The sequence below is a fragment of the Mustela lutreola genome, chromosome 8 (genome assembly GCF_030435805.1).
Source record: "Mustela lutreola isolate mMusLut2 chromosome 8, mMusLut2.pri, whole genome shotgun sequence".
NCBI lineage: Eukaryota > Metazoa > Chordata > Mammalia > Carnivora > Mustelidae > Mustela > Mustela lutreola.
In genome coordinates, this window is record NC_081297.1 from 48,261,326 (window position 1) to 48,289,022 (window position 27,697).

At 51.7% G+C, this 27,697-nt stretch overlaps 1 protein-coding gene across 3 annotated transcripts; it reads right to left on the reverse strand.

Annotated features, from left to right (window-relative positions):
• Window positions 1-243: 243 nt before the first annotated feature.
• Window positions 244-25,796, reverse strand: SCNN1A (sodium channel epithelial 1 subunit alpha). Of its 3 annotated transcripts, none has more exons than XM_059184584.1 (13): window positions 25,655-25,796; window positions 24,028-24,387; window positions 12,970-13,237; window positions 11,927-12,117; window positions 8,088-8,191; window positions 7,521-7,684; window positions 7,035-7,133; window positions 6,734-6,851; window positions 2,630-2,708; window positions 2,440-2,497; window positions 2,225-2,280; window positions 2,002-2,077; window positions 244-1,640 (listed from the first exon to the last, which is right to left on the reverse strand). In XM_059184584.1, exons 2-13 carry the CDS (start codon window positions 24,381-24,383, stop codon window positions 1,260-1,262), a joined length of 1,950 nt encoding a protein of 649 aa, XP_059040567.1. In that variant the 5' UTR covers window positions 24,384-24,387; window positions 25,655-25,796; the 3' UTR covers window positions 244-1,259. The 3 variants fall into 3 exon arrangements, with proteins under 3 accessions (XP_059040567.1, XP_059040568.1, XP_059040566.1); XM_059184585.1 differs by lacking the exon at window positions 25,655-25,796 and adding an exon at window positions 25,037-25,648; XM_059184583.1 differs by lacking the exon at window positions 25,655-25,796 and adding an exon at window positions 24,559-25,030.
• Between the last annotated feature and the right edge of the window lie 1,901 nt (window positions 25,797-27,697).

The window sequence follows — 27,697 nt, forward strand, 5'->3', positions numbered from 1 at the left end:
TCCAACCCTAACATGGTGTTGGCCACCTAGCAGGTGCTCAGCGATGCCCACAGAGGAGCTGGCGGTACAGTTGGTCTCTGCCAAGACCCCTGAAGAATGGCTGCTTCCATTGTGAAGCCAAGGGCTTTGGAGGGTCCCCTCGCCCCACCCTGGGACCTCCGACAAGCTTGGGCAGTGACCCAAGGACTTGTGTCCCCTCCCTACCTCCTCGATGGTGCCCCTGCACAGCTCTCCAGACATTCCTTATGCAGCAAATATTTATTGAGCGCCTGCCTACTTGCTCTAAGCTGGACACCGGGCTAGACCCTGAGGATACGTAAATGAACAAGACCCCGTCCCCGACCCCAAGGAGCTCCACAGTCTAGTTGGGGAGGCAGGCACAAAGGAACAAGAAAGCATACATCATCAGCTCTAAACATCAGGCAACATCAGCTCTAAAACAGATGTTATGCTGTGCTACGGGAGTCCAGGGGAGAGGGAAGTGATCAACTCTGGGGAAGACAAGAAGGAACCGCAGTCTTTGCAGAAGTAGTGGTGTCAGAGTAGGGTTCTAAGGGATGCGTAGGAATTCTCCAGATGGTGAGGAAAGCTTCCAGGCTGAGCAGAGAACTGGAGCAAATATGTAGAGGTATAAAGGACGCAGAGGCACTGGGATATGGCTCCGTGGGGACGTAGGGCAGATGAGACTGGAAGAGTCCTGGGGCCACCTAAGAATGGCCAAGCCTTTCCTACACTGGTCTGCTCCAGTCCCTGCCCTGGGAAGGGGAATTGCCCAAGAACTAACAAAGGGGGCTTTTGGGTGGTGTTCCCCACTCAAGTTCAAGAAGAGGTGCTAATGTGTCTACTGGAAAGCAGCGAGGCCAGGTCTGGGGCTGGGTAGGAAATGTGCATGCCTTTGTGTTCTCTTGCTTGTGTTTTGTTTCCGGTCGCCAGCGGTTTCCAGGGAAGGTTTCTTGTTGAAGCTCCAAGTTTGGCCTGGCTGATCCAAGGGAAAGGCAGACTTGTTTGCACTTGAGAAGGGAAATCAGCGTCTTCTCAAGACAGGACCAGAGGGTACAGGGCAGGAGACAGGGCCATTCCGGGCAGGTTCCTTGGCCATTTCTGTAGCCCCTTTCCCATTCTGCTTCCCTCCCCCACACCAAAGGCAGTTGGGCAGCTCTGAGAGGAAGTCCCCAAACTTTCTCTCATCCTGCCAAGCTTTCCCCCTCCCACCAGGGGAAGCGCCTGCCTTGGGTGGAGGGGGACACTCTCCTTCCCTCTCAGGGCTCTCCCAGAGTACAGGCCGAGGCGCTGGTCCTCACCAAGCTGGATGGAGATGGGCAGGGGTCCAGGGAGGCATAGGCAGGGGGAGGGGCTGTCAAGGCTGGGAAAGTCGCAGGGCCTGGTGGGGATGAGGAGGGGGATGTGGCGTGGGGGCAGAAATGGGAGGGGACGGAGGAGGCTGGAGTGGAGGCCACCTCCTGGGCGCCCCTGCCCCCTCGGCCTGGAGACCAGTAGCGGCTTCGGAGCCTCCGGAGTAGCATGAGGACTGTAATGACCAGGAGGTCAAAGACGAGCTCAGCCATCTCCACCACAGACAGCACTGAGGAGCCGAACCACAGGCTCCACTGGCTGCCCAGGTTGGACAGGAGGGTGACCATCTGTAAGGGAAAAGGGCACACTGACCACGAGGGCCAAGGTGGAAGAATGGAAGAAGAGCCCCATCCCTCCTTCCACGAGGCCCACACCCACCCCTTTCAGCCTCTTGGTGGTTCCCTGGACCCCTTCTGTCCAAGTCATACCCATCTGGCACACCCTTCCCTGTCGCCGTACCCAGAGACTTCTTCTGTCCAAGTTCCCCTTCTTCCAACCTTCTCAACCTTCATCCTTGTCCCCTCTCCTTTCCTTTTCCCCTACCTTCAAAGCCTAGACCCCTGTGGCCCCCCAGAGGCACCCCCTTGTTTTCCCTCACAGCCACCCACTAAGACCTCCAAGAGAATCACAGACTCAGTAAGGACATACCGTGACAGAGGGAGACTCGGAGTTGGTTTTGTATTTCAGCTCCTTGAAGAAGATGTTGAGTTTGGCGACGCCATTTCTTTGGAGTCGAGGAGAGGGTAGAAGAAATGGCAATGGATTAACTTCTCAGACCCTCATAAACACCCTCCCCTGATCACATCCTCTTCCTAGACTCATTTTTCCTCCCACGGACTCCTTTCCCCAGCCAGATCAGGGCAGGACTGACCTTTTGTTGTTAATAGTATAATTGTTCTGTTGGGATAGCATCCGGAAGACCCAGTCCTGGAAAAGAATGGGGGTGTCAATGGGGTCATCCCATATTCTTCAGGCTTACAGAGTATGGTGTGGCATCAAACACATCTATATACATACCCAGAGAAGACCACAGTTTTACACACACACACACACACACACACACACATCCCCTTTTCCCCACTTTACCTGAGATGTCACTGAGGGCCATCGTGAATAACCAGCAGATAGCTGGTAGCCGGTCACACTGGAGATGGAGAAAGGAGCTCAGTGCTTGTGGTGAGGGTCCCCCACTCAAAGGCTTAGCCAAGTACCCTGTACTCTCCCCAGCCAAGTGGCCAGCTGCCCAACCCGTGCCCCAGGGGAAGGAGACACTCACCTGCATGGCTTCCGGCACTTGGTGAAACAGCCCAGGCGGTCCGAGGAAAAGGCATCCTGGAGCTTATAGTAACAGTAACCTGTGGGTGCAGAGATGTGCCCATTTTCCTGGGGCACCTCCACCTTCTTCACCCCAGATCCAAGTGGTCTCCCAAGATATGTGGGTACCCACATCCCAAGTTGCATTATAGCAATGCCACCCAAGTGGAGGCACCAAAAACTGTTTAAGAAATAAAGCTAAAGGGGCGCCTGGGTGGCTCTGAGGGTTAAAACCTCTGCCTTCGGTTCAGGTCATGATCCCAGGGTCCTGGAATCAAGCCCCACATCGGGCTCTCTGCTCAGCAGGGAGCCTGCTTCCTCCTCTCTCTCTGCCTGCCTCTCTGCTTACCTGTGATCTCTGTCTGTCAAATAAAAAATAAAATCTTAAAAAAAAAAAAAAAGAAATTAAGCTAAGTCAGGAAATTTTTTTTTTTTTTTTAAATCCAAAAAAAAAAAAAGAAAAACCCAAACCCAAATACAACCCAGGACACATCCATGTAAAGATGACTAGGATATGGACAAAAATCTTAAAGTCAAAAAGAAAACTGGGAACAACTGTGTAAGAAGCACGTGATTAAACCACAGTGAGATGCCACTTCACACCCACCAGGATGGCCATTAAAGAAATAAATAAGTAAGGGGGCACCTGGGTGGCTCAGTGGGTTAAGCCGCTGCCTTCGGCTCAGGTCATGATCTCAGGGTCCTGGGATCGAGTCCCACATCGGGCTCTCTGCTCAGCAGGGAGCCTGCTTCCTCCTCTCCTCTCTCTGCCTGCCTCTCTGCCTACTTGTGATTTCTCTCTGTCAAATAAATAAATAAATAATCTTTAAAAAAAAAAAAAAAAAAAGAAAGAAATAAGTAAGTGTCTGGGAGGATGTGAAGAAGCTAGAAATGTCCTTCTTCACCGCTGGGAACGTGAAATGGTGCAGCCACTCTGGAAAAGAGTCTGGCAGTTCCTCAAAATGTCAAACATGGAGTTACGATATGACCCAGAAACGCCACTTCTAGGTATATGCCCAAGAGAACTGAAACACATGTTCACACACGAAACAGAAACAGGACATAGAAACAAGCCAAGTGTCTGTCAACTGATGAACGGGTAAACACACGAGACAAAGCTGTACCATAGACTATTCTTCAGCCCTGAGAAGGAACCCAGTACCCCTAGATCCCACCACGTGGACGGCCCTGGAAAATCATATGCTAAATACAGGAAGCGGGGGCACCTGGGTGGCTCAGTGGGTTAAGCCTTTGCCTTGGGCTCAGGTCATGATCTCAGAGTCCTGGGATCAAGCCCCACATCAGGCTCTCTGCTCAGCATGGGGCCTGTCCCCCACCCCCCGCCTCTCTGCCTACTTGTGAGCTCTGTCTGTCAAATAAATAAATAAAATCTTTTAATAAATAAATAAATACTGGAAGCAGTCACAAAGGACTACACAGTATAGGATTCCGGTCCCATGAAATGTCCAGAATGGGCAAATCTGTAGAGACAGAAAGTGGATTAGTGGTTCCTGGGCTGGGACAGGGGGCTGTGGGTGCGGGACATGGGGAGCTCAGAGTGATAATGGGTAAAAAGTTTCTTTGGGGGGACACCTAGGTGGCTCAATCCATTAAGCATCTGCCTTAGGCTCAGGTCATGATCCCAGGGTCCTGGGATGGAGCCCCACATCGGGCTCCCTGCTCAGCGGGGAGCCTGCTTCTCCCTCTGCCTGCCACTCCCCCTGCTTGTGCTCTTTCTCTGACAAACAAATAAATAAAACCTTTTAGGGGCACCTGGGTGGCTCAGGGGGTTAAAGCCTCTGCCTTCGGCTCAGGTCATGACCCTAGGGTCCTAGGATGGAGCTCCATATCAGATTCTCTGCTCAGTGGGCAGCCTGCTTCCTCCTCTCTCTCTGCCTATCTCTCTGCCTGCTTATGATCTCTGTCTATCAAATAAATAAATAAAATCTTTAAAAAAAAAACTTTAAAAAAAAGAGTTTCCTTCGGGAGTGATAGAAATGTTCTCAAGTTGACTCTGGCTGCCGCATGGCTCTGTGAGTATACTGAAAACTAAAACTATACTAAAATCAAATGGGTGAATTAAATGGGAGATAAATGATCTCAATAAGCTGTTACCTAAAAAAGGTTGGGAAGATGACTCTACAGATCCCCCTTCTCCCCTCTTTACCAAGTTCTAAGTAAGGTTATTGTGTCATTCCTGCTACTTTCAGTTGCCCGTTCTGGAAGTCGTCCATTTCTGACCCAAATCCCGGTCTGCCAGGACGGGGGCGTGGGGGGGGTAGGTCTGGAAAGGCAAAGCAGGGGGGCAGCTGGGCCACTTCCTCTGGGAAGTCGGGAATCCTTAGGGAACAGCAGATCCTTAGGGAACAGCAGATCATGTTTCCCCCCACTCCCCCATTCCTCTCCCCTACCCTCCTGGCTTCTCAGCAATCAGCACTGTTACTTTTCTCTCCCAGATCCTCAAACTCACAGCCACTCAGAACATTGAGTGCAGCAAAGAGCAGTGGGCAGGGAGTCCCCACTCTGCACATGGGACGGGGACATCACATCACATATTCCCCCTGGGCCTTGGCTTGCTCATCTGAGAAAGGAGACAGTGAGGCCAGATGGACCCTGAGTTTCCCTCCAGCTCTGGTGTGCTCTGACCTAGGGTAGGAGAGAGGAGAACAGGAAGGCGGGGACTCCCAACTACAGGGCAGGGGGAGAGACCTGTGGGGAGCACACCCAGGGAAGGGAGGAGGCAGAAAGATCCACAGGGACAGAACCAAAGGAGGCAGACGCTAACCTCCAGGGTCCCCTCACATGTGCAGAGGCTCACCTCCTCCAGCACAGCCACCAGTGAGAGGAGAGCTGGGCCCAGGGGAGCCCGGGGAGGAGGACCAGTCAGTGGAACCAGGTGACAGCATGTGCCCCAGGACTGCCAACCCTCTGCTTTCTAGTTTCTTGTTTGGGATTTTCTTTCTCTCTCAGCTTCTTAGTACAGAGCTTCCATGCAGCATGACTCAACTATAGTTACAGAAAGGAACAGGGATTGGTCTACTCCTAAACCTGGAGATTTCAGAGCTCTCCAAACTTTTTTGATTGTGCCCTCCTGTAGGTAAAAAAAAAATTCTTAAATTGGGGCACCTGGTTTCAACTCAAGTGGTGATCTCAGAGTTGGGACATCAAGCCCCACATCAGGCTCTGCACTCAGCAAGGAGTCTGCTTGGGTTCCTCTCTCCCTCTCTTTCTGCACCTCCCCCTCCCCTACCATGTGCACGTGCGGGCGTGCTCTCTCTCTCTCTCTCTCCCAAATAAATGAATAAATCTTTTTTAAAAAAATCTTAAATAAGTAACTCTCTATGTATTGATTCATAAATTCCATACTTGCTACTAGAGAACTGATCCATTAGGTACATTATAAAACATATACAGAACAGAAGATGGAGAGATCCATATAACTTCTAGTATTTTCCTCCAGCACCCAGTGAGCAGTCTTGTGCCTTGCCCAGCACCTGCCAAGTGAGGTGGGGAAGCTATAGGCAAAGTGTGCACTGGGACCTCAGGACCTCAGAAAGACTTTCCTCACGTGCTTTTCCTTCGTTATGCTGCAAGTCATTTTTATTTATTTATTTATTTATTTTTAAAGATTTATTTATTTATTTATTTGACACAGAGAAATCACAAGTAGATGGAGAGGCAGGCAGAGAGAGAGAGAGAGAGGGAAGCAGGCTCCCTGCCAAGCAGAGAGCCCGATGCGGGACTTGATCCCAGGACCCTGAGATCATGACCTGAGCCGAAGGCAGCGGCTTAACCCACTGAGCCACCCAGGCGCCAGGTGCTAGTTATTTTTAAATGGGGCAATTCTCTATAAACAAACAGAAGCCAGAATGCAAAGAGGGAAGCTGAGAGGGAGGAATGGGGATAGAGGAGAGAGAGTGAGAGGAAACCGAGAGGTGAGTCTAAGGGCTGGAACACAGGGGAGAGAGAGAATTAGCATCCCAGAGGGTCCCAGAGGGGAGCGCTCACTCCCACTCCAAGAAAGTCCTGGGGCCCAGGGTCAGACTGGGGCTCCCTGCAGGCTCACCCCAGGAATTGTGCTTCCTGTAGTCACAGAACTCTGCATTCTTGGGCAGTGGATAGAAGATGTAGGCACAGCCACACTGCTTGATCATGTGCTCCTGGAAGCAGGAGCGGATGCACACCTGGAGGAGAGGAGGGTGATGGGAAAGGGGGTTCAGGCCTGCCCTCTCCACACAGCAGGGAAGGGAACCCCTCTTTCCACCTGTCACACACACATACACACACACAAATATACCCCTCCAACTTTCAACTGACCTACAGGGCAGGACTGGGAGATGGTTGCCATAGAAACAGGCTGGTCTCACCTGCTGTGTGTACTTGGAAAGATAAAGGTTCTCCACAGGGACATCACTGCCATTCTTGGTACAGTCACCATAGTTGCCCCCAAGCCTGTCCAGCGCTTCCTGCGTACCCGCATGCACAGTGAAGTCAGAGGTCAGAAGTCAGAGGCTCTCAGTTAGAGCCAGTGGCCCAGGCCCCTTCCTGAATTGTCTGTCTTCCCTCAGCCCAGAGGGTTTATATCTCCTACCCAGCCAGCCCCTCCTCTCTGCCTGGCCATTTCCAAACATACCTCCAGGGGCCCCCAACGACTATCCCAGGGATACTTTCAAGGACACTGGCTCCCTACTTCTCCAGCCCCTTGTCCCCGACGCTGCTCCTTGAAGACCTCCACCAGCCCCAGACCCACCCCACATGATCTCCCTCTACGGATTTCAGGCTGTTGAGTCAATTCTCCTGCTCTCTCCGACCTGTGGCTCTCCCCTCGCATGCCTCCCCGGCAGCACCCTTGCCTTCCTCATGCTGATGGAGGTCTCCACGCCAGGCCGCAAGTTAAAGCCACCGTCATCCATGAAGGCAGGCTCATCCTGCCCGTGGACCATGACCCTGGCCCCAGTCACTGTGGACAGCAGCGGGATGAAGTCATTCTGCTCTGTGCGTAGTGTTAGGGACAGACCTGCGAGTACAGAGGGGGCAAAGTTGGGGCGGAGTTGGAGATGTGTTAGGGGATGGAAACCCCCTCTCCCACCTGCCTAGTCTCTACTGCTCCTGAGGAGGGCCTTCCTGTGGGTCAGGAAGACCTACATAGGGATTTGGCAACCCCTGGACTGGACTGGGGAGGGGTGGGGCAGGCAGAATTGGGACGGGGATTCCTAGCACACCTGGAGTGGACCCAGTGGTGCCAAGGGGGACAAAGAACAGAGAAGACTCCTCCAGGATAGAGACAGGCATGTTATAGGGGAGCCCAAAGGTACACAGCATCTCTAGGACATGAGCACAGGTGGGTAAGTGTGGGTGAGCAGGGCTGCAGGAAGCCCTGAGGCAGAGGTCAGGGATGGCGGGAATGAGGAATGGCTTACCATTTTTGATCCCAGGCATAGAAGACATCCAGAGGTTAGAGCTGTTCTTGCCATTGAAAGTGTAGCAGTTCCCATACATCGGGTGATGAAAGTGAGAGTAATTCCTATCCAGGAGGAGGGAAAGTAGGATCAGAAAGGGAAGTGTAGGGGATCAGAGAGAGAACTTTCGGTGACCTTGGTTTCCTGACCACCTACTATGTGCTGGCACACCCTGGGAGCTTTATCCATGCTCCCTAAGCCACTCTTACCAATCGAAGGGATCATCCCCACATCATAGAAGAGGAAGCCAGGGCACAGAGAGGTCAAGGAGCTGCCCAAGGTCACACCAACAATGATGACAAACTTGAGACTCAAAAACGGGTCCTCTACCTTCTAGTCCAGTCTCCTCCCCCCAGGCCACCTGACCTCACTGGCCTTGTGACCTCTCTGGTGTCGCTGTGCTGCATTACGAAGACTTTGGCAGTGTCCCTAGCTTCTCATGTATCTGTATCTTAGTTCCCCATTTGGACTGTGATCTCCTTGAGGACAGGGGTCACATCTCATTCATCTCTGTATCATCTCTGGGTTAACTGCACAGTTCCTGGCATACAGACAATAGAGAAGATGGTTAATAAACAGGGGCCAAAAAATGAAGTGGAGAACTGGGAGCGAACAGGGTTGGAGGAGACCGTGAGACCAGCAGTGAGCACAGAGGTAAGAGGAAGAAGGTCAGCACCCAGGGCAGGAATGAGCCAGGTTCTGCTGGGATGGCCTTGAGCAAGTCATCTTCTCTAAGCTTATTTTTCTTGTCTGTCAAAGGAGGAGATTGGAACTAGATGATCTGGAATATTCCCCTGGCCTTAAAGAACAAAAGCCCAGAGATGTGAAAGATGGGTGCCCATTCTGGGATGTTCTAGCAAGCCAGCATTTCCAGAGCAAAGGCTGGGTTCATGGAGGGAAAGAAGAGGCTCCGGAAGTGAACAGAGGCCCGTCCTGGAAGGCCTATGAGCCCTGCTCAGGGGAGAGAGGGGACAGACAGGTACGACGTTGTGGATGCCCACCACGGGCTCTATGCGGCAGGTGGAATCAACAGATTAGATGGAACAACAAGGATGCACCTTAAAATAGAGCTTACTAAAAAAACAAATAAATAAAAGGCGAGGGACGCCTGGGTGGCTCAGTCAGCTGTGTTTGCCTTTGACTCAGGTCCTGATCCCAGGATCCTGGATCGAGACCTGCGTTGGGCTCTCTGCTCAGGGAGAGGGGGGAGCCTGCTTCGCCCCTTCATCCCTTCATCCCCATGCTCTCTCTCTCTCACCCTCTCTTCCTCTCTCAAATAAATAAAATATTTAAGAAAAAAAGGTGAAATGAGGCACCACCCCTTACACATACATCTCAATCACACTTTGCAAAAAAAAAGAGAGATACATCCAGCACAATAGGGGAATCTATGAGAAGCAATAGAACGGGGCAGTTAAGAGCACACGGGGCACTTCGGAACTCAACTACACACATGTGAACCCCAGCTTGAACAAGCAGGAGCCGTGGGACCCATCAAGTTACTTCATCTCTCTGTACTGCAGTTTCCTCTTCAGTAAAACAGGGATGATAACAGTACTTACCTCACAGGGGTGTGGTAAGGATGAAATCACCCTTTGAATGAGGCTTAGCACTTAGGAAGAGCTATATAAGTTTGCTATTAAGGTTATAAAGTAAAAAAAAAGATGGTAGCAAATGAAGGAAGGGGAGGGTTTAGAACCCTCATACACTGCTGGGGAAATGGAAACTGGGATGATGGCCACTTGGAAAACAGTCTGCCAGTTCCTCAAAACGTTAAATACAGAATTACCCTATGACCCAGCAATTCCACTCCCAGGTGGATGCCTCGGAGAAATCAAAAGATTCATCCCTACAAAAAAGTGTACAGAAATGTTCATAACCACGTTACTCGTAATAGTCAAGAAGCGGAAACAATCCATATGTCCATCAGCTGAGGAACAGATAAATAAAATGCGGGCTAGCCATACAATGGAGTATTACCCAGCCAACAAGAGAACAAACTGCTGGGGCACCTGGGTGGCTCAGTTAGTTGAACATCCAACTCTTGACCTTGGCTCAGGTCATGCTCTCATGGGTGGTGGGATCGAGCCCTCCATCAGGCTCCATGCTCAGTGGGGAGTCTGCTTGAAGATTCTCTCTTCCTCTTCTTCTGCCCCTCCCCGCAACAGATAAATAAATCTTTTTTAAAAAGGTTGGGGGCGGGAGCCCCTGGGTGGCTCAGTCAGTTTACCATCTATCTTCAATTCAGGTCATGATCTCAGGGTCCAGGCTCCCTGATCAGTAGGGAGTCTGCTTCTGCCTCTCCCTCTGCCACCCCAGAACCCCACTCATGCTCGCTCTCTCTCTCTAATAAATAAGTAAAAATTTTAAAGAATAAATAAAATTTCAAATTAGAAAGAATAGGGGCACCTGGGTGGCTCAGTCATTGGGTGTCTGCCTTCGGCTCAGATTGTGATCCCAAGATCCTGGGATCAAGCCCCACATTAGGCTCCCTGCTCATTGGGGAGCCTGCTTCTCCCTCTCCCTCTGCTTGTCCCTCTCCCTCTGCTCCCCCTGCTTGTGTTCTCTCACTCTCTCTTTCAAATAAATAAAATCTTTTAAAAAAAATTTAAAAGAATGAAGTGTTGATACATGCTACAACATGGACAGGCTTGAAAAACATCATGCTGAGTGAAAGAAGCCAGAGACAAAAGGCCACATAGAATATGATTTTATGTATACGAAATGCCCACGACAAGAAATACATATAGATGGAAAGTAGATTCCTGGTTTCCAAGGTCGTGGAGGAGGGGAGGGAATGGGGAGTGACCGCTGGTAGGTGCAGGGTTTCTTTTCGGGGTGAGGAGAATGTTCTAAAATTAGACCAGGCTTGCACATTTCTGTGAATACACTATAAATCACAGGCAGGGGTAGGAGGGGCCAGAGGCTGCCACCTGCCACGACCTCTTTGCGAGGACATAATGACTAGAGTTCTGACCCAGGTAATGCCTGGCGGGCACTGCAGGGGAGTGGGAAGGATCCTTAGCTAGGGTTGCCCTGGAAACCTAGGGCAAGCCACATCTATCTGTTGGAGTTCAAGGGTGATGCGACCCAAGTCTCCTTGCAGTTTATAAAATGCCCTCACACTTATCTCATGAACTTGGAGATGGGTATAATCAACATCCTCATGGCTTGAATAGAAATGCCAAGAGGCCAAAAGTTATATATATTTTCCTATTTGGTGTATCCTAGAACAGTGACTGGCACACAGCCCAGAGAGTAAACAGTATTTGCTGAATGAACATTGAACGGATCTCATTTTCCCCCATTTTATAAACAAAGAAACGCTCTCTGCAGAGCGATATCAAATACCTTGAGTCACCTGGCTGGGAAGTTACAGAGCCAGAGCAGGGACTCAGGCTCACTCCCTGATTCAATCCATGCTATTTCCACCAAACCATTACTGTCCACCTCCTCTGAGAAGATGACCTCCCAGGCATTTCTGAGTTTTGGGCTAGTGACAAACAGGCCTTAGAAAAATGGAGATGCAAGCTTCCAGCCATGGGAGTCTGAAAGCCAGACCTCAACCCCATCCAGCCTTTCCAGGGCATCCCTACTAGGCTGCCTCACTCAGACCAAGAACCCCTGCAGGATAATCCACAGGACAGAGGTTTGGACCTGAGCGAGATAGGTGCATGCCCCTCCTCTCCTCTTTGCATGTGAGCATTTCCCTGCATTTCCCCGGGTGCCGCCCACACGAGCCTCGAGCCTCGGGGAAGGAGACCCTGTGGGGAGCACGGAGGGCAGGCAGAGGGACTCACGCCTGACTGCAGGAGGCCTGGTTGAAGCGGCAGGCGAAGATGAAGTTGTCCAGCATGTCCTCCCCCGGGGCAGGAGAAGTGTCTCGCAGTCTCGCAAGAATGTTGATGTAGTGGAAACGGTACCACTCCCTCACTGCATCCACCCCTGACGAGTAAGTCTGGTAAAAGCAGTCCGATTTGTTCTGGTTGCACTAGACACAGAGACCACAGAGTGTCAGAAGGCCGGCAGCAGGGGACAGGCTGCAGGACAGGCTGAGGTCAAACATGGAGTGGTCTGGGGTCCCCAGCGCTAATAGATGGGGTGGGGAGCCAGGAGGGGGTTAGAACAGAAGGCAGACAGAAGCTGAAGCCCGGAGGAGAATGGACCAGGAAAGCAGGGGCTTAAGGGAGTGGTTGGCCAAGGAGAAGGGGAGCTGTACACACCTTGTGGGTCATTTCTATAGCCTCTGCAAGAGGGTGGAGCAAGCATTCGTCTCCCCATTTTACCGATGGCAAGACGGAGGAATCAAGAGGTTTGCCCTAGTAACTGAGCTAGGACGAGAACCCAGGTCTCCTGGCTGTATGGTCCACTCTCCCCAAACAGGGTCTCTCTTCTTTCCTGTTACTCCCCCACTTCCGCTTATTGTCCATTTTACTTTTTATTAAAACAATCTTTTTAAGTCTTTCTCCTGTCTCCTCCTCTCTTAGGCCGGCAGAGCCCCACTTCCCTACTAGTGGGTCCCAACTGAGCCCCACCGGCGGGGACTGACAATTCAGAAAGGTGCTTTTTTCACAACAGAGCTGACTTCCGGCCGCTGGAACGCTCCCACAGAGGCCGGGGCGAGGAGACCCCCCCCCTCCGACAAGCCCGCACACAGAAAGGTGTTAGTTAATTAAAGTATTTTGCTGGCCGACAAGATCCCGCCTCCCGTCGCTAGGCAACTGAAGCCTGGTCCGGAAAGGCAGGCGGGTCCCGGGCTCAGGAGGAACCCGGCGGCCCGGGGCCCGGGCGCCGGGGCGGGGCGGCGGGCGGGGCCTCCCGGGCTCAGGGGGCGGGGCCTTACCAGCTGGAAGCCGATCTTCCAGTCCTTCCTGTCCACTTGGGGGTTGTTGTCCTGCACAATGGATTTGGCGCTGCGGGCTTGGCGGGCCCGGGAGGGCGGGGCCGGGGCCGCGAGGCGCTGTAGGGGGTGCGGCCAAGTCTCCCCGAGGCCGCGACGACCGCGGGGGTGGGCCCCCACGGTGCTGGAAGAGTTGTACTTGTACAGATCGTACAGCGTCTGCTCGGTGATGCGGTCCAGTTCCTCCAGCTCCCCTTTAATTTGCGTGTCCCTGGAAGGGGTGATGGGAAGGGGGTCGGTCTGGGGGGTCGGCCTCGCGCGAGTCCCTGGCCCCTGAGGGCCCCAGTTTCCTCGCCCGAAACCGGTGAGGTCGGTTCATCAAGGAGAAGCCTGCGGGGAATAGCTCTGGTGGCCCCAGGGCTCTCTCGGAGGGCGGGGGACGTGGGGGTGTAGACAAGGTGTTCCGCGGGGGCAGTGAAGGCGACTATGAGCCTCAGCGGTGACGGCGTTATTACGGCCTGTTTATCAGAAGGGAGAGGCGTGAGGCGCCTGTCTGGGGGGCGCTCTCCTCCCACTCGCCCTGGCGGAGAGGGGAGCCCGGAACTCCTCTGCCCTTTTCCAAAGCAGGGACAGGGTGTGGCCTCGTCCTGCGCCCACACGCTCCCTGGGATCCGCGGTGTGCGGGTCATCCCACTCGGGTCCCCGCGGGCCCCCCGGGCCCCCCGAAGTGGCCTTTGGGCCCATCTGCCACCTAGCACCTGCTAAATTAGGGGTGCTGAGCTGCACTTCTAAACTTCCCCAGGAACTTTAAAACTACAGATGTCGCACACACGGCCCCTCCCCATCAAAGACTCAGTTTTAATGAGTGATGGGTGGGGCCCAAACACCAGAAGTTAAACACTGTCCAGTGTAAATCATCACATTCCTTCCCGTACAGGCCCTATTACCCTCTCCATCATGAAAGTCCATAATAGCAGTGCCTTAGGGCTAGAATCTACCAAAACAAAACACACATTAATAAATTCAACAAGGTTGTAGGATACAAAACCAATGTACAAAAATTCACTGTATTTCTAGATAATAGCAACAAAAAGATGGAAAAATGAAATCACAAAACAACACCATATAAAATAAAATAAACAACATCAAATACCAGGAATAAATTTAATGAAAGGTAGGCAAGAGCTTTATCCTGAAAATCATGCTGACAGAACTCAAAGGCCAAAATGAATGGGGAGTTACATGAGTTCATGGGTCAGCAAACATTCTGAAGAAATCGACAGGCTGATTCTAAGGTGTTTGTGGAAATGGAAAGAATGTACAGTGGTCAAAACAATTCTGTTTTTAAGTTTATTTATTTATTTTTAAGTAATCTCTACACCTCATGTGGGGCTCAAACTCAGACCCTGAAATCAAGAGTCCCATATTCTTCTGAGCCAGCCAGGCATCCCTCAAAAACAATTTTGGAAAAGAGCAAAGCTGGAGTCCTTAACTCTATCTGACTTCAAACTCACTGTGAAGCCTCAGTCAGCAAAAATGGGCAGTGCTTATGTAAGGATAGACAATAGATTAAGGGAACAGAATAAAGTCCAGAAATAAACTCACACATATACAGTCAACTGAGTTTTGACAAAACCTAATGAAAATAATTTTTTCAAACAGATGTATGCTATGTTGAGAAGAAAAACAAAAAATTTAAAAAAAAAAAAAAAGGAAACTCAACCTCTACCTCAGTTTATACACAAATATTAAATCAGGTTGGATCATAGACCCAAACATAAAATTCAGAAGCAGAAAGATTCTAGAAGGAAACATCGAAGATACACCTTCATGACCTTAAGTTTATGTTTTTTGGTTAAAAAAAATATGTACATAATACATATACATATATTATATACATATATATGTGTGTGTATATATACATATATGTATTATACATATTATATATATACACACATATATATATCTAAGGAAGCAACTGATGGATCATTAAGCTCCATTTCTGAAACTAATAATATGCTATATGTTAATTAATTGAATTTAAGTAAAATAAATTTTAAAACACCTTAGGAAGGCCTTATCCTGCAATATAAAGGTCTCTTACAAATCAGCAATAAAAAGGCAAATTGTTTTTAAATGAACCAAAAACAAATCCAGAAAAAGACAGTAAAAGTAAAAATGCACCAAAAGATATACACAAATAGTCACTAAACACATGAAAAGGTGCTCAACAGGGGCACCTGGGTGGCTCAGTGGGTTAAGCCTTTCGGCTCAGGTCATGATCTCAGGGTCCTGTGTTGGGTTCTCTGCTCAGCAGGGAGCCTGCTTCCCTCTCTCTTCTCTGCCTGCCTCTCTGTCTACTTGTGATCTATCTCTGTCAAATAAATAAATAAAATCTTAAAAAAAAAAAGAAAGAAAGAAAGAAAAGGTGCTCAACATAATTAGTCCTCACTACACTTCAACAAAAATATAAATTTTAAGAAAGGCAAACTTCTAAAAAAAACAAACAAACAAACAAGAATGAGGCACCATTTAACATCCATTAGAAAAGCTAAACCTAGGGACACCTGGGTGGCTCAGTCAGTTAAGCATCTGACTCTTAATTTCAGCTCAGGTCTTGATCTCAAGGTCCTGAGTTCAAGCCATGCTTTGGGCTCCACACCCAGCATGGGACCTACTTTAAAAAAAAAAGGCTAAGCCTAAAAGATTGACAATGTCAAATGCCGGTAAGAATGGAGAGCAGCTGGAGCTGCAGCTGGTGGGAATGGACAGCAGCTGGAGTTGCAGCTGGTGGGAGTCTATAATGGCACAGTTGAGGGCCACTTGGTAGCCCTCGACTACCAAAGTTAAACACCCATCTACCTTATGACCCAGCAATTTCACTTCCGGATATTCTACCCGATTCCACTCATAGCTATTCATTCAAGCACAATGAAAACATAAAGACTTGTACGTGAATGTTCATAGCAGCTTTATTCATAAGAGCAAAAAGCTTGAAAACAACCCAAGTGTCCATCAATACTACTCAGCAATAAAAGGAGGCAAAAAGCATGGGAGAATTTCAGAAATACAGTAATCAGTAAGTTGAGCCAGACACATGCCAAAAAAAAAAAAAAATGTGATTTCCTTTAAAAAATCCGAGAATAGGTCAAACTAACTGATGGTGACAGAAGTAAGAGAATGACAGTAGGCAAGGGAGAGGAATGGACTTCAAAGGGCCACCAGATAATGGAAATGTTCAGGATCTTGATAGTCAAACTTCCTTGAGAACTTAAGATTTGTGCATGTTACTGTATATCAATTATATATATGTATATATATACACAATTATATATGTATATGTATACATATATACATATACATGTATATCGATTATATACATATATAATATATACATACATACACATGTATGTATATATGTATATAAAATGTATATGTATATAATGTATGTATATAATTATGTATATCTGAGAGAGAGAAGGAGCAGGAACAGGGGCAGAGGGAGAGGGAGAATCAGACTCCCCACTGAGCAGGGAGCCCCACATGGGACTCCATCCCGGGACTGTGGGATCATGACTGGAGCCCAAGGCTGATGTTTAACCGACTGAGCCACCCAGGTGCCCAGTTATACTTCAATTAAAGAAAAAGTCAAGAGGCACCTGGGTGGCTCAGTCAGTTGAGCATCTGACTCTTGGTTTTGGCTTGGGTCATGATCTCAGGGTGGTGAGATCAAGCCCCACACTGGGCTCCAGGCTAGGCATGGAGCCTACTTAAGATTCTCTCTCTCCCACTTCCTCTGCCCCTCCCCTCACTCACCCTTTCTCTTTCTGTCTCTAAAAAAAAATAAGAGAAAGGAAGGAAGGAAGAGAGGAAGGAAGGAGAGAGAAGAGGAGAGGAAGGGAAGAGAAGCGAAGAGAAGAGGTCAAATACGTGTGTGTCAGGAGTAATGCCAGAGATTGGGGTTTCGTGGGAAAGGGTGGGGCCCAAACAAGGTTGTTTTATAAGAACCCCTGGGGCCCTAACCAGTCTCTAGGCCATACCCTCACTGTCTCCTCCACTAGGCTCGGTTTCTCCCTCCTTCATAAAGTCTATCTGGCCGAGCCCCAGGCATCAGCCCCAGCTGCCCCTTATCTCTTCAGAAAATGTAGCTCAGGTCAGAGGTGTGTGTCTGACATTCCCAGAGACTTGCTTGTGACTGGGTAATTCAAAGGATGGCAGAACCAGCTAGTCTTTATTGAGCACTTACTCTGAGCCAGGCGCTGTGGTATTAGAAAGGACATAATTTAATGTAATATTCAGTATAATTCAGCAAACTGCTGGCCACTGTCAGCTAATACTATTGTCATTCCTTTTCGCAGGTGAAAAACCTGAGGCAGGTGCCTTGTTCAAGTCTACCCAGCCAGGAACCGGGTCAGAAAGCACCCCTGCCATCTTATTGTCCTCCACTCTTTCCCTGCCAGAGCTGGCTATTTTAGGAGGTTGACAAGCTGCCCCAGAAGGAGCACTGAACCCTGAATTAACTAGATGTACGTCCTGGTGTTCCCAACACACACTTCCAGCTGGGTCATGTTGGTAAGTAACTCACTCTTTCTGAATCCAGCCTCAGTCTCCCCACCTGTAAAAGGGGCATAACACTAGATCTCCATACCACGTGAAGGTCTCAGGGGGTTAAGTAAAAAAATATTCAGTGACACGAAATGAACAGGACACTGAGTATCTGGAAGACACGGACAGGAGTCCGAAGCCTGAGAAACGCAACCGTCTCTCTCCCATTCACATAGGAAGAATCGAGGTCTGCCACCTTGGCTGGAGTTATTGTCACATATGCCACCACATCTCTGGCTGAGCATTCCTTTTCCACACCCCCTTAAGCTGTCTCAAGTTCCTCTGCGTCCATCTTCTGCCTTGTACACTCTCTCACCCTCATCTTCGACTCAGAAATTCTAGCACCTTCTCCAGCCACACTGCTCCTCCCCAAAGAGCTCCAGGCTGTCCCTATGCCAGTTTCCCCCTTGACAGTCCCCCTTCCTATTTGGCTCCTTCCTGCCTCTTCCAGAGAGGTCTCTGATGAGACCCCAACCCCACCTCCAGAAGAGGCCAGGCTCCACAGAAAACACACTCCCTCCCCCAAGGTCTGCCTCTCTCCTTTTGGTTGATGGGGAGTTGTTTAAGGAAGGGAGAAGCATTCCCAAATTCCCCCTTCAGAAAATAAATCCCTCCCTCCCTTTCGGCTGACAGCTAGAACTAAGAGAAGTGATGCGGAGTAAAACCCGCTAATGACATCAGTTCTTATCCTGCAAGCGGGAGGGCGCTGGAAAGAGAGCAGGGCAGAGGAGGGAATAAAGAATGCAAACATGGGGGCTTCAGCAGAACAGTCCAGACTTCAAACCTTGACCTCCTACCCAGCCATGGTCACTACCCAGCTCCCACACCCTCCCACATTTCAGCCAGGCAGACACTACTATCTCCATTTGACAGCTGAAGAAACTGAGGACCATCCATCACCCGGGCAGCTTCTCCAGCACCACTCAGCAAGGAAGTCCCAGAGCCAAGATCTGAGCCCAGGCCTGTCTGACTTCATGGTCCCTGCTTTTCCCACTACTTCTGCCTCTGGGCTCAGAAGCACTTGAGAATGGGGAGCAAAATCTCCTTTCTCAGCACCTGGCCATCTCCCCTCCATACCCTCATCTCCTGCTCAGGATAGACTAGCAGGAGCAGGGAGACTGAGAGGCTTAGGGGCTGAGATCCCTGCTGCCTCCCTGTGTGCCGCTCCTCCCTCCCTCTTTCCCCTCGGTGGCCTCCTCTCACAGGAGAGCCCTTCCCACTGGGCAGCCTTGGATTTGCCTAGGCCTTCATCCCACCCCCAGGAGGACCCTAGCAGAACCTTTGCACTCAGCCTTCCGGAGGCCCTAGGCAGGATGAGCCCTGGAAACTCACCAGCTTCCTCTCTAGTCAGTGTGCATCTGGGGACCTACTCTCCTCCCTCTGTCCTCCAGGGACCACCTAGACTCCTTGACTTCCCTTTCTTTGACCCCTTCCTCAGCCCCATTCTCCTCCAAATCTCAGCACCCCCAACCTGCCTCCCAGCGGGCTGGGAACAGACAGCCCTGATAGAACCCTTCAAGACACACACACACACACACCCCACCTCTGGGAACTCAGCCTTCACCACACTGTGTTCACAGGCAGGTGCCCTGGAGCAGCCCCTCAGCAGTGAGCCCCACCACCGCCCCTGTGAAGCCAGAGTCAGCCCCTCTAGAATCAGTTCTGAGCTCTCAGACCGCATGTTCAACTCAGTCCCGGCTGCAACATTTTAAGAACAATACATGTTCCCAAACGAATGCTTGTCCTGAGGAGGGAAGGCCAGGGACTGAAAGCTCAAGAAACCATTTCATCCCAAAACTAAGAAACTAAGTTCTATTCGTTCTGCAGATGGATGTCTGAGCCCTGCCCACAGTTTAGATGGTTTGTCTTGGAGCAGTTACTTATCTTCTGTGCCTCTGCTTCACCACCTGTAAAATGGGACTATTCATAGTACTTGCGGCATCAGGTTATTATGGGGAGTAAATAATACAGGAAAAGTCCTGAGAAAAACACCCGGCCAAGGAGGCACTGTGCAGCTCCTGCTGTTGTCTTATTCTCACTGCTCTCACGGGAGAGCCCTTCTCACTGGGCAGCCTTGGATTTGCCTAGGCCTTCATCCCATCTTGGTGGAGAAGTGCAGGCCACGGAGACACGGGGGCCCTGCCTGCTGCTTATCCACCACGGAACTCTGTGGTAGAGCCTAAGAGCAGATTCCAATCCTGGCCCCTCTGCCTAACAGCTGGGCGACCTTTGCAAAGCCCGTAGGTTCTCAGAGTCTCGGTTTGCCCATCTGACTTGCAGAGGCAAGGGTGGGGGGCATGGGGTAGAGAAGACTCTCCTTCCTTATCTAAGGAGCTTGTTAGGAGGATCCGAATCTGATGGACTTTGGTGGACTTTGCAAGCTGCAGGCAAGTGCTGTTGTCCTAGTCAGTGGGTGAAGGAGAAGGTATCTTTAGGGTTGCTTCAAAGAGACAGAACCAGAAGCAGAGGCTAGAAGTTTTAACGAGGTCAACTGCAGCTCTATTTAAGGAAGAAAGTTTTGGTTTTTTGTTTTGGTTTGGTTTGGTTTGTTTTTAGAGGGAGGGTGCACAGGTGCAGGGGTGGCAGAGAGGGAGACAGAGAATCCTAAGCAGGCTCCAAGCTCATCATGGAGCCCGACACAGGGCTCGATCCCAGGACCCAGAGACCGTGGCCGGAGCCGAAGGCAGATGCTCAACCAACTGAGCCACCCAGGTGCCCCTAAGGAAGTACTTTCAAAGGACAGCTGTTACAGAGGTGGGTAGGGTCCTGACCCGAGAAGAAGCCCATCACTGGGGGCCGAGGAGGGCAGTCCTAAGAGTCTGGGCTCTTGTCCCTGCCCAGACTGCGACCCACAAAGCCTGATTTCCAGACCCTGCAGGGTTAGATATAGAAGGCCCAGCTCAGAGCCCTCCCCACCAACAGCGTCTCTCTTTGGGGAACTACCCCTCTCCTCATCCCAACCCTGCACAATCTTGGGAAGGGATTTACCATCTTTGGGAAAGGATCCCATGACCTCCTTTGCTGAGAATCTCAAGCTCTGCCTTAGGTCCAGCCTCAGTCCCTCCTGGGACTAGATGAAAAATATGTTCTCAGGCTCTGTTTTCCCTCGATATGGATATGACAGGCTCTCTCTCAGGTGAGAAAAACCCTTTGTTTCCAAGAAAGAAAGGAACTGCTCTGGCTGACCCTTCACACCGGATTCTTAGCGCTTCCCTGCTTAGTATGAAAGGTCTTCAGCCCCTTGCCCCCTCTTCTGGAAATGTCCTAGCAGCCTAGGACCGCTCTGTCTCTGCTGGCCAGGGACATCCGGCTGCTGGCTATGGGCACCCCTGCTCTGACTCTGCTCTCTCCCCAGCTCTTCTGTCCTGTCCACTGGTCTCCACCTCCTCCCTCAGGGATCACGCATCTGGCCTGTCCCCTGCACCTGCCGCTCCACAGCTTTTTTTTTTTTTTTTTTTAATTATTTATTTATTTGGGACAGCATGAGCTGGTGGGGTGGAAGGTAAAGGGAGAAGCAGGCTCTGCAGTGAGCAGGGAGTCCAATATGGGGCTGAACCCCAGGACCCTGGGATCCTGACCAAGCCAAAGACAGACACCTAACGCCTAACCAACTGAACCATTCCAGGGGCCCCAAGTACCCCTCATCTTGTTCCTGCTCTTCCTCATAGGACCCCACCAGCAGCCTGCAACCCTGTGGCACTTTACCAGGCTCCTCCTTAAAGTGCAGAGGGAGAAAGAGCTTTGAAATCAAACACACTGGGTTTGTGACTCAGCGGTAACCTGAGATGCACTGGCTGCTCAGTGGGGTGGGTCGGTGGGTGGGTGTGGCAGGGTGACTGTTTGCCTGTGTGACTCCAGCAGGTTATTCAACCTCTCTGGGCCTCCAGCTCCTCATATATAATGTGGGCCTAATACTAGTACCGACTTCAGAAGTCTTTTGTGAGAATTAAATAATTTCACATAAAACGTACCGGCACACATTAAGTACTATAGAATTCGTGTATTAGCTATTGTTGTCGTTATTTCTTTATTATTTGTTCAAAGTGCTCAGTTTACTAACTCAAATCATATCACCTCCATTCCCAAAGGGAAATAATAATAATGTCTTACCCAGACTTGCCAAGTTTCTATGAGACAGTCCTTTATGAGGCACCCAGGGGCACCCCGGTGGCTCATCTGGTTAAGCATCTGCCTGCAGCTCATGATCCCAGGGCCCTGGATGGAGCCATGGGGCTCCCTGCTCAGTGGGGAGCCTGCTTCTCCCTCTCCTCCCCACTCACACTTTTTTTCAATATCTCTCTCACTATCTCTGTCTCTCTCTCAAATTTAAAAAAAGAAGAAGCTTTAAAAAAAAATAAATAAAGCACACAGCACAGGGGTGAGCCCATGTCAGGAGGTCCACATTGTTCCCCCTGCTGGGGGGCCTTCCCAGACTCCCCTCCTGTCCCAGGGCGCACTCTCTCCACTAAGCCCTGAGGCCATCAGTCAGTCATGCCAGAGAGATTCTTTCTATTGTGGACACCTGCCTCCCAGCCTGCTGCTCTGGTCTCAATCCCTGGGGCTTCTTCGTGGCCTGCCCATTACCCCTACCCATGACCCCAGCCCCTGCAGAACCTTAGGTAATATACAGGCCTCAAAAGATGGAGCCTGGCCCTCTCTGTCTCGCACCTGTGTCTTCTAAGCACAAGTGTTTATCTCGAGCCTGCTACCCAGCCTATGGTCCCTCCCACCTGCCCGTCTTCCCCTCCCTGCTGGCTCGGAGTGTTCTACCATGACCCAAGGGGGTGAAGGGGAATAAGTGGGGGAAAGATCAGGGCAGGGAAGCAGCAGAGGGTCAAGAAGAAGAGAAGCAAAAGCCCGTGGGCACTAAGGAGGAAAAGTGAGGCTGACCTCGGGCAGGGGGAGGGGAAGGAGTGCCAGGAAATGACATGTAAATGTCTGACTACAAACTTCATCCATTCCATGTCCTGCACCTAGGGAATTAAGAAGAGGCAAGGGTTTGTGACCAGAGGGTGAGTCACAGCTAGGTCACTATCTCGGTGGCCTTCTCCTGTCTTTGCCTCGGTTTCCTTCAATGTAAAATAAGGATAATAACAGTCCCTGCCTCATGGGGTTGGTGGGGGAGTTGGGGGTACTGCAGAGTACTTAGCAGCGGCTGGTGCATGAAATGGGCCCTTCGCCAGGAGGGCATATGGAGGCCAATCCCTGGAATGGCCCGCAGTGTTTTCTCTGGGGCACAGGACGTCCCAACCCTTATTGGTCCGTGACACACCTTAGGACACAAACAGAATGCATGGGGGGGCCCCCACCCTTAGTATGTGACCGATCTCCATCATCCGTAATGGGGCACACACACACACACACACACTCTGTGCAGTCACCCCGCAGGCACCCATAAATCTTACACTCCCTGAAGGCAGAGACTATGACTCTCACAGTCTTTATTGGACTGATCACTCACTCGGCCTTGTGTTTTTGGTTTTGGGGGTTGGCTCGTTCCTTTGTTTTTCGTCCTGCTGTTATTTGTGCCGCCTGTCTCTTTCATCTTATTTTATCCTCTGGCCCCCTGAACCTACCTGCCTTTGGGGAAGACTGGATGAATGAGTGATCCCATCTGCCCGGGGCCTCACATTGTGTGGGGGCAAGTTCCAGGTGCCAGCAAAGGTGACCCAGTGAATGAACACAAATAAAAGGTGTATATAAACACCCAGCCCCGCCCTCCTTTCTTCTCTGTGGTCACCATCCCCTCCAGCTTCCAGGAGATAAGCTGGCAAAGAACACCCATGAAACCCAAAACTGCAAGACACACCCAGCACTTAAAAGTCAGGCACCTGGGTAGGTGAGCTAGAAAGCACCTCAGTGGTCACCTGGTCTTTGGGGGAACAGAGGACCAGGGGGCTGGGTTCCATCCTGTCCTGGTCTTCTCCTCTGGCTCCACCCCAGCTTCAGCGCTCTGGAACTGCTTGGCTGCCACCCCCACGTCACTTTCTCCAAAACAAACTCCCCCTTCTATACCAACACCAAGAGACAGGCCTGCCAGCTCCTACCCACCACCCACGACCCGCAGCTCGTGCCGCAGCTTCCCCTCTCCACCACATTCTTCTCTCAAGGTGGAGGAGGCCTTGTTCTTCACCCTCCTCTCACTCTGGGGAATCTGGGGAAGGGCCAGGAATGATCTCTACCCTGCCCTTCAGGGTAGCCGCATCTCCCTCCATCAGCACTCCCCCCCACCCGTGGGAGGTAGAAGGGACAAGAAGGGGAGGGCACTGTTGCTCCAACAACCACACTGTGGATAAGCAGTGTGGCAGTGCGAGGGCCCTGCTGGCCAGTGCCCCCAGCCCATCAAGTCAGGGAGTCCCTATCTCCTTGGGGACAGGAGTACCCCCTCCTCCTGCCACATGTGTGGTCCGCCCCTGCCCGCTCTGGCCCAACCTTGCCCCCCAACAGCGGACTGACCTGTAGGGGTTGAGGTTGCAGATGGTGACGGCGGGGAAGACGAGCTTGTCGGAGTTGAGGTTGATGTTGAGGCTGACGGGGTAGCTGAAGTACTCCCCGAACAGCTGGCCGAACTGCCAGTACATCATGCAGAAGGCGCAGAGCCACAGCACGGCCCAGAAGGCTGTCTTCATGCGGTTGTGTTGGGAGCACACCAGGCGGATGGCACCGTGGATGGTGGTGTTGTTGCAGAAGAACTGGAAGAGCTCTCGGTAGGAGCGGTGGAACTCGATCAGGGCCTCCTCCTCTTCTGTGGGCTGCGGGGGGACCGCGGGCTCGGGGCCCGGCCCCTGCTCCTCACGCTGCTCTCCTTTCATGAGCCTTGGAGGGTCATGGGGGAGCGGTCAGTGCTGAAGTTCTGAGCCCTGGTGCCTCCCCCCTCATCATCTTGACCCAGAGTGACGGTGCTCCTGGCCAGGCCCACACCCCGCTGGGAGCCCCCTCTTCTCCGCCCCTCCCTCACTCCCTCCACCTTCCCAGGAGCCGGCTGACCTGCAGGAGTCGAGGCCAGAGAGCTGTAGCTGGGCTTCCTCGGGAAGATGCCTTTGGGGTCCTGTCCCAGCACCTCCCTCTCTGTCTCAGAGATCAGTCTGCCCTGTCTTTAGTCTCCTTCCTGCAGGACCTCTGTGTCCCAGCGTTGACTCGTGTTCCCCCTCTCTCTATCCTTTCTGCTTCTCTTTGGGTCTCTTTCTCAGCTCTCTTCTTCCTTGCCGGTCTCCTGTCTGTGTGCCAGGCTCTCTGATCCTGCCTCTTCCTCTTCCTCCCCACCTTGCCCCCTCTCAGTCTGGGTGGGCTCTCTCCAGTGTCTCTGGCCCTGGCCTTGGACTGTGTCCTGACTCCCTCTGTCCCACGGCCTAAAGGCCTCCAGGACGTCTGGACTGCCTCCTGCTCCCAGCTCCCAGGTTGTGGCTGGACTGGGACTGGTTCCTTTCCAGTTGAATCTGGCAGGCGAGCCTCTCCTCCCCCTCACCTGACAGGTGCAGCGGCCTGGCTAGGGAGCCCGCCCGCCAGGCTGGGATGGAAGCGACAGAAGCCTCATTAGCATCTCAATTAAAGGTGAGCAGGGCAGGGGGAGGGGCAAAGGAGGAGTTTGAGCTAAGGGTTCTCCAAAGGGCGGAAGGCTCCTGAGTGCAGGTGCCCGGGGAGTCTGCACTCCCCGGGACTGGAGAAGGCAAGAGCCCCCCACCCAGAAAAGTAATGGTGCTGACAGACAAAGAGACCAGAAACAGATGGACAGGGGAGGGCCAGAGATCATGGACTAGGAGAGAAATCCTGAACACCAAGCCAGGAGGGCAAAACAAAGGAAAAAGAACCAATCAGGATGAGGGGGACTAAAGCCGGGGAGACCAGGAGGACAGAGAAGGCAGAAAAAGAGAGATCCATGGAGGAGGACAGAATGGAGGCCCGGGAGGGAGGGCAGAGTTGGAGGAGCGGCAAAGAGATGAGGGTGATGGGGAGGGAGCCAGCCCTGAATGGACTCTCCCCTCCCTGGCAGAGAGATCAAGGGGAAGAAGCCCCAAGTGGGCTTCTAGGAGCTAGTTTCCCTCCCTGGGGACTCCTTCCAAAGGCACCCCTGTGTCAGCCTCACCCCCAGGTCTTGCAGAAGAAGAAGGGGTAATCTGAAGTTTCCTCCTTCCTCCATAAAGTGGGAACACATCCTGGCCCCACTGCCTTCCCCCCTGGTCCATCCTCTTCCCTCCTGACTCCTTGCTACCACCCCCTACCTTGTCCAGGCCAGGGAGGGGCCCAGGTGAAGCTCAAGCTTGGGCGGGACCCTGGGACATTCTGTTCTTTTTTACACCATTGGCTGCCAGGCCAGGAATGTGTAATGTCCCCTGTTGTGGTCACGGGGTTGCAGGAATGTGGTCACCGAGAGGCAGCACAGGGGCCAGGCAGGGCACCCGGGCACAGACCTGGAGCCCAGGGCACATTAGGGACAGCTGACACCGAGGGGACAGGGAGGATGTGGGCAGCACTGGGCGTCAAGGTGGAAGCCCTATCTGCTCAAGCCCTGGAAGGAAGGAAAAGCTCACTGGTCGGGGCTGTGTTTTTCCTCCAAAATTTCAGCTCCAAACTTAATCCAGCAAGAGGATAAAGAGTGAAGTGTAAGCAGTGAGCACGCAGAGAGGGAAGGTGCAGGGCGATGTCCCAGAGAGAAGCCCAGGGAGGCAAAGGAGACACAACCACACAGCCCAGACCCTGAGCCCAAAAGCAGGTCAGTCACAGCAGACCCCTACCAGAGTCACTGGCTGCTGCCAACTCCCTGGGGGCAGCAGGCCTGGGATAGGCAGACACCCACCGCCTGAGCACTGAGGAGGCGGGTGGAAGAAGACGGGAAGGCGGGCAGCAGAAGATAAAGACTCTCTCTGGGCAGAGATAAGAACTAAGGGCTGAGAGAGCCCCGGGGAGGGGCAGGGAGAGGCACTCGCCCTGAGGGAACTCAGGAAGACTTCCCGGAGAAGGCAGCATCTCAGCAGCATCTTGAGGAATATGGAGGAGTTTACCAGGCACACGAGAAGGAAGCGGGGTACTCCAAACTCAGGGGGCAGCTAGGTCCTGGGGCTTCCCCTTGGGACAGGAGTTCTCTTGTGGCCTCTTAAAGTGAGAGCTGCTCTCCACCAGGATTCCCAGCCCAGTCCCGTGGCTTCCCTGGATGCCTGCAGGGGCCCCCTCCTAGGAAGGGAAAGGCTGGGCTTTCCTTCATTTTCCAGATGAAGAAACTGACCCTCCACAAGAAGAAGCCAGTTTTCTGAGGGCACAGAACAAAATGGCAGCCAAGTGAAACACAAAATCAGAATTCTCCTCCTGTGGGATTGTCTGTTTAGGGCATTTGCCATTTATTTCCCATAATGAACCAGCCAGAGACTCATGGGGAATTCGAGCTCCCCTGCACCTGGTTTTGAAAGCTATGAAGGTTCACACACAGAGTGCATGGGCTCATCAGCAATCTGGGTCCCCAGTTCTCTCCCTGACTCTGTGAAAAGCTCTCGTTACACTATCCCCACGTTCCTATGGGACCCTGACACCCCTAGATCCTCCATTCTCCCTCAAGTCAGGTCCCTAAACAAGGAGCGATCCTACCTACAAACAGGGTATGCAGCACCCTGCCTGTTTGATCTGGAAGTTTCCCAGAGGCACTTCCCTGTCTTCTGTATTCCCTTGCTAGTGTCTGATATCCAACTGTGGCTTAAAGCAGCATAGCACAGAGTTTTCAACTCCAAGGGCTCTGTGAGCAGAATTGCAAAGGCTGGCTGGGCTGAGCAGGAGCACGTGGTGTCCCTGGAACTATCTGGCAGGGTACCTGGAGGGAGCTCGGGCTTAGAGAAAGTGTCCTAGATCTGGAATGGGCCAGATCAAGTTTGTTGTTGCGAGAAATGGAAATCTGAGACCTGTTTCTGTTTCTGAGACCTACACTTCTGTTTCTGTCCTGGCTCCATTTAAAATATTATCTTTGAGGGGCAGCTGGGTGGCCCCGTCGTTAAGAGTCTGCCTTCGACTCAGGTTATGATCCCAGGGTGCTATGATCCAGCCCCACATGGGGCTCCCTGCTCAGCAGGGAATCTGCTTCTCCCTCCTGCTCTCTCTCCGTCTGTCAAATAAATAAATAAAATTTTAAAATTAAATAAGTAAA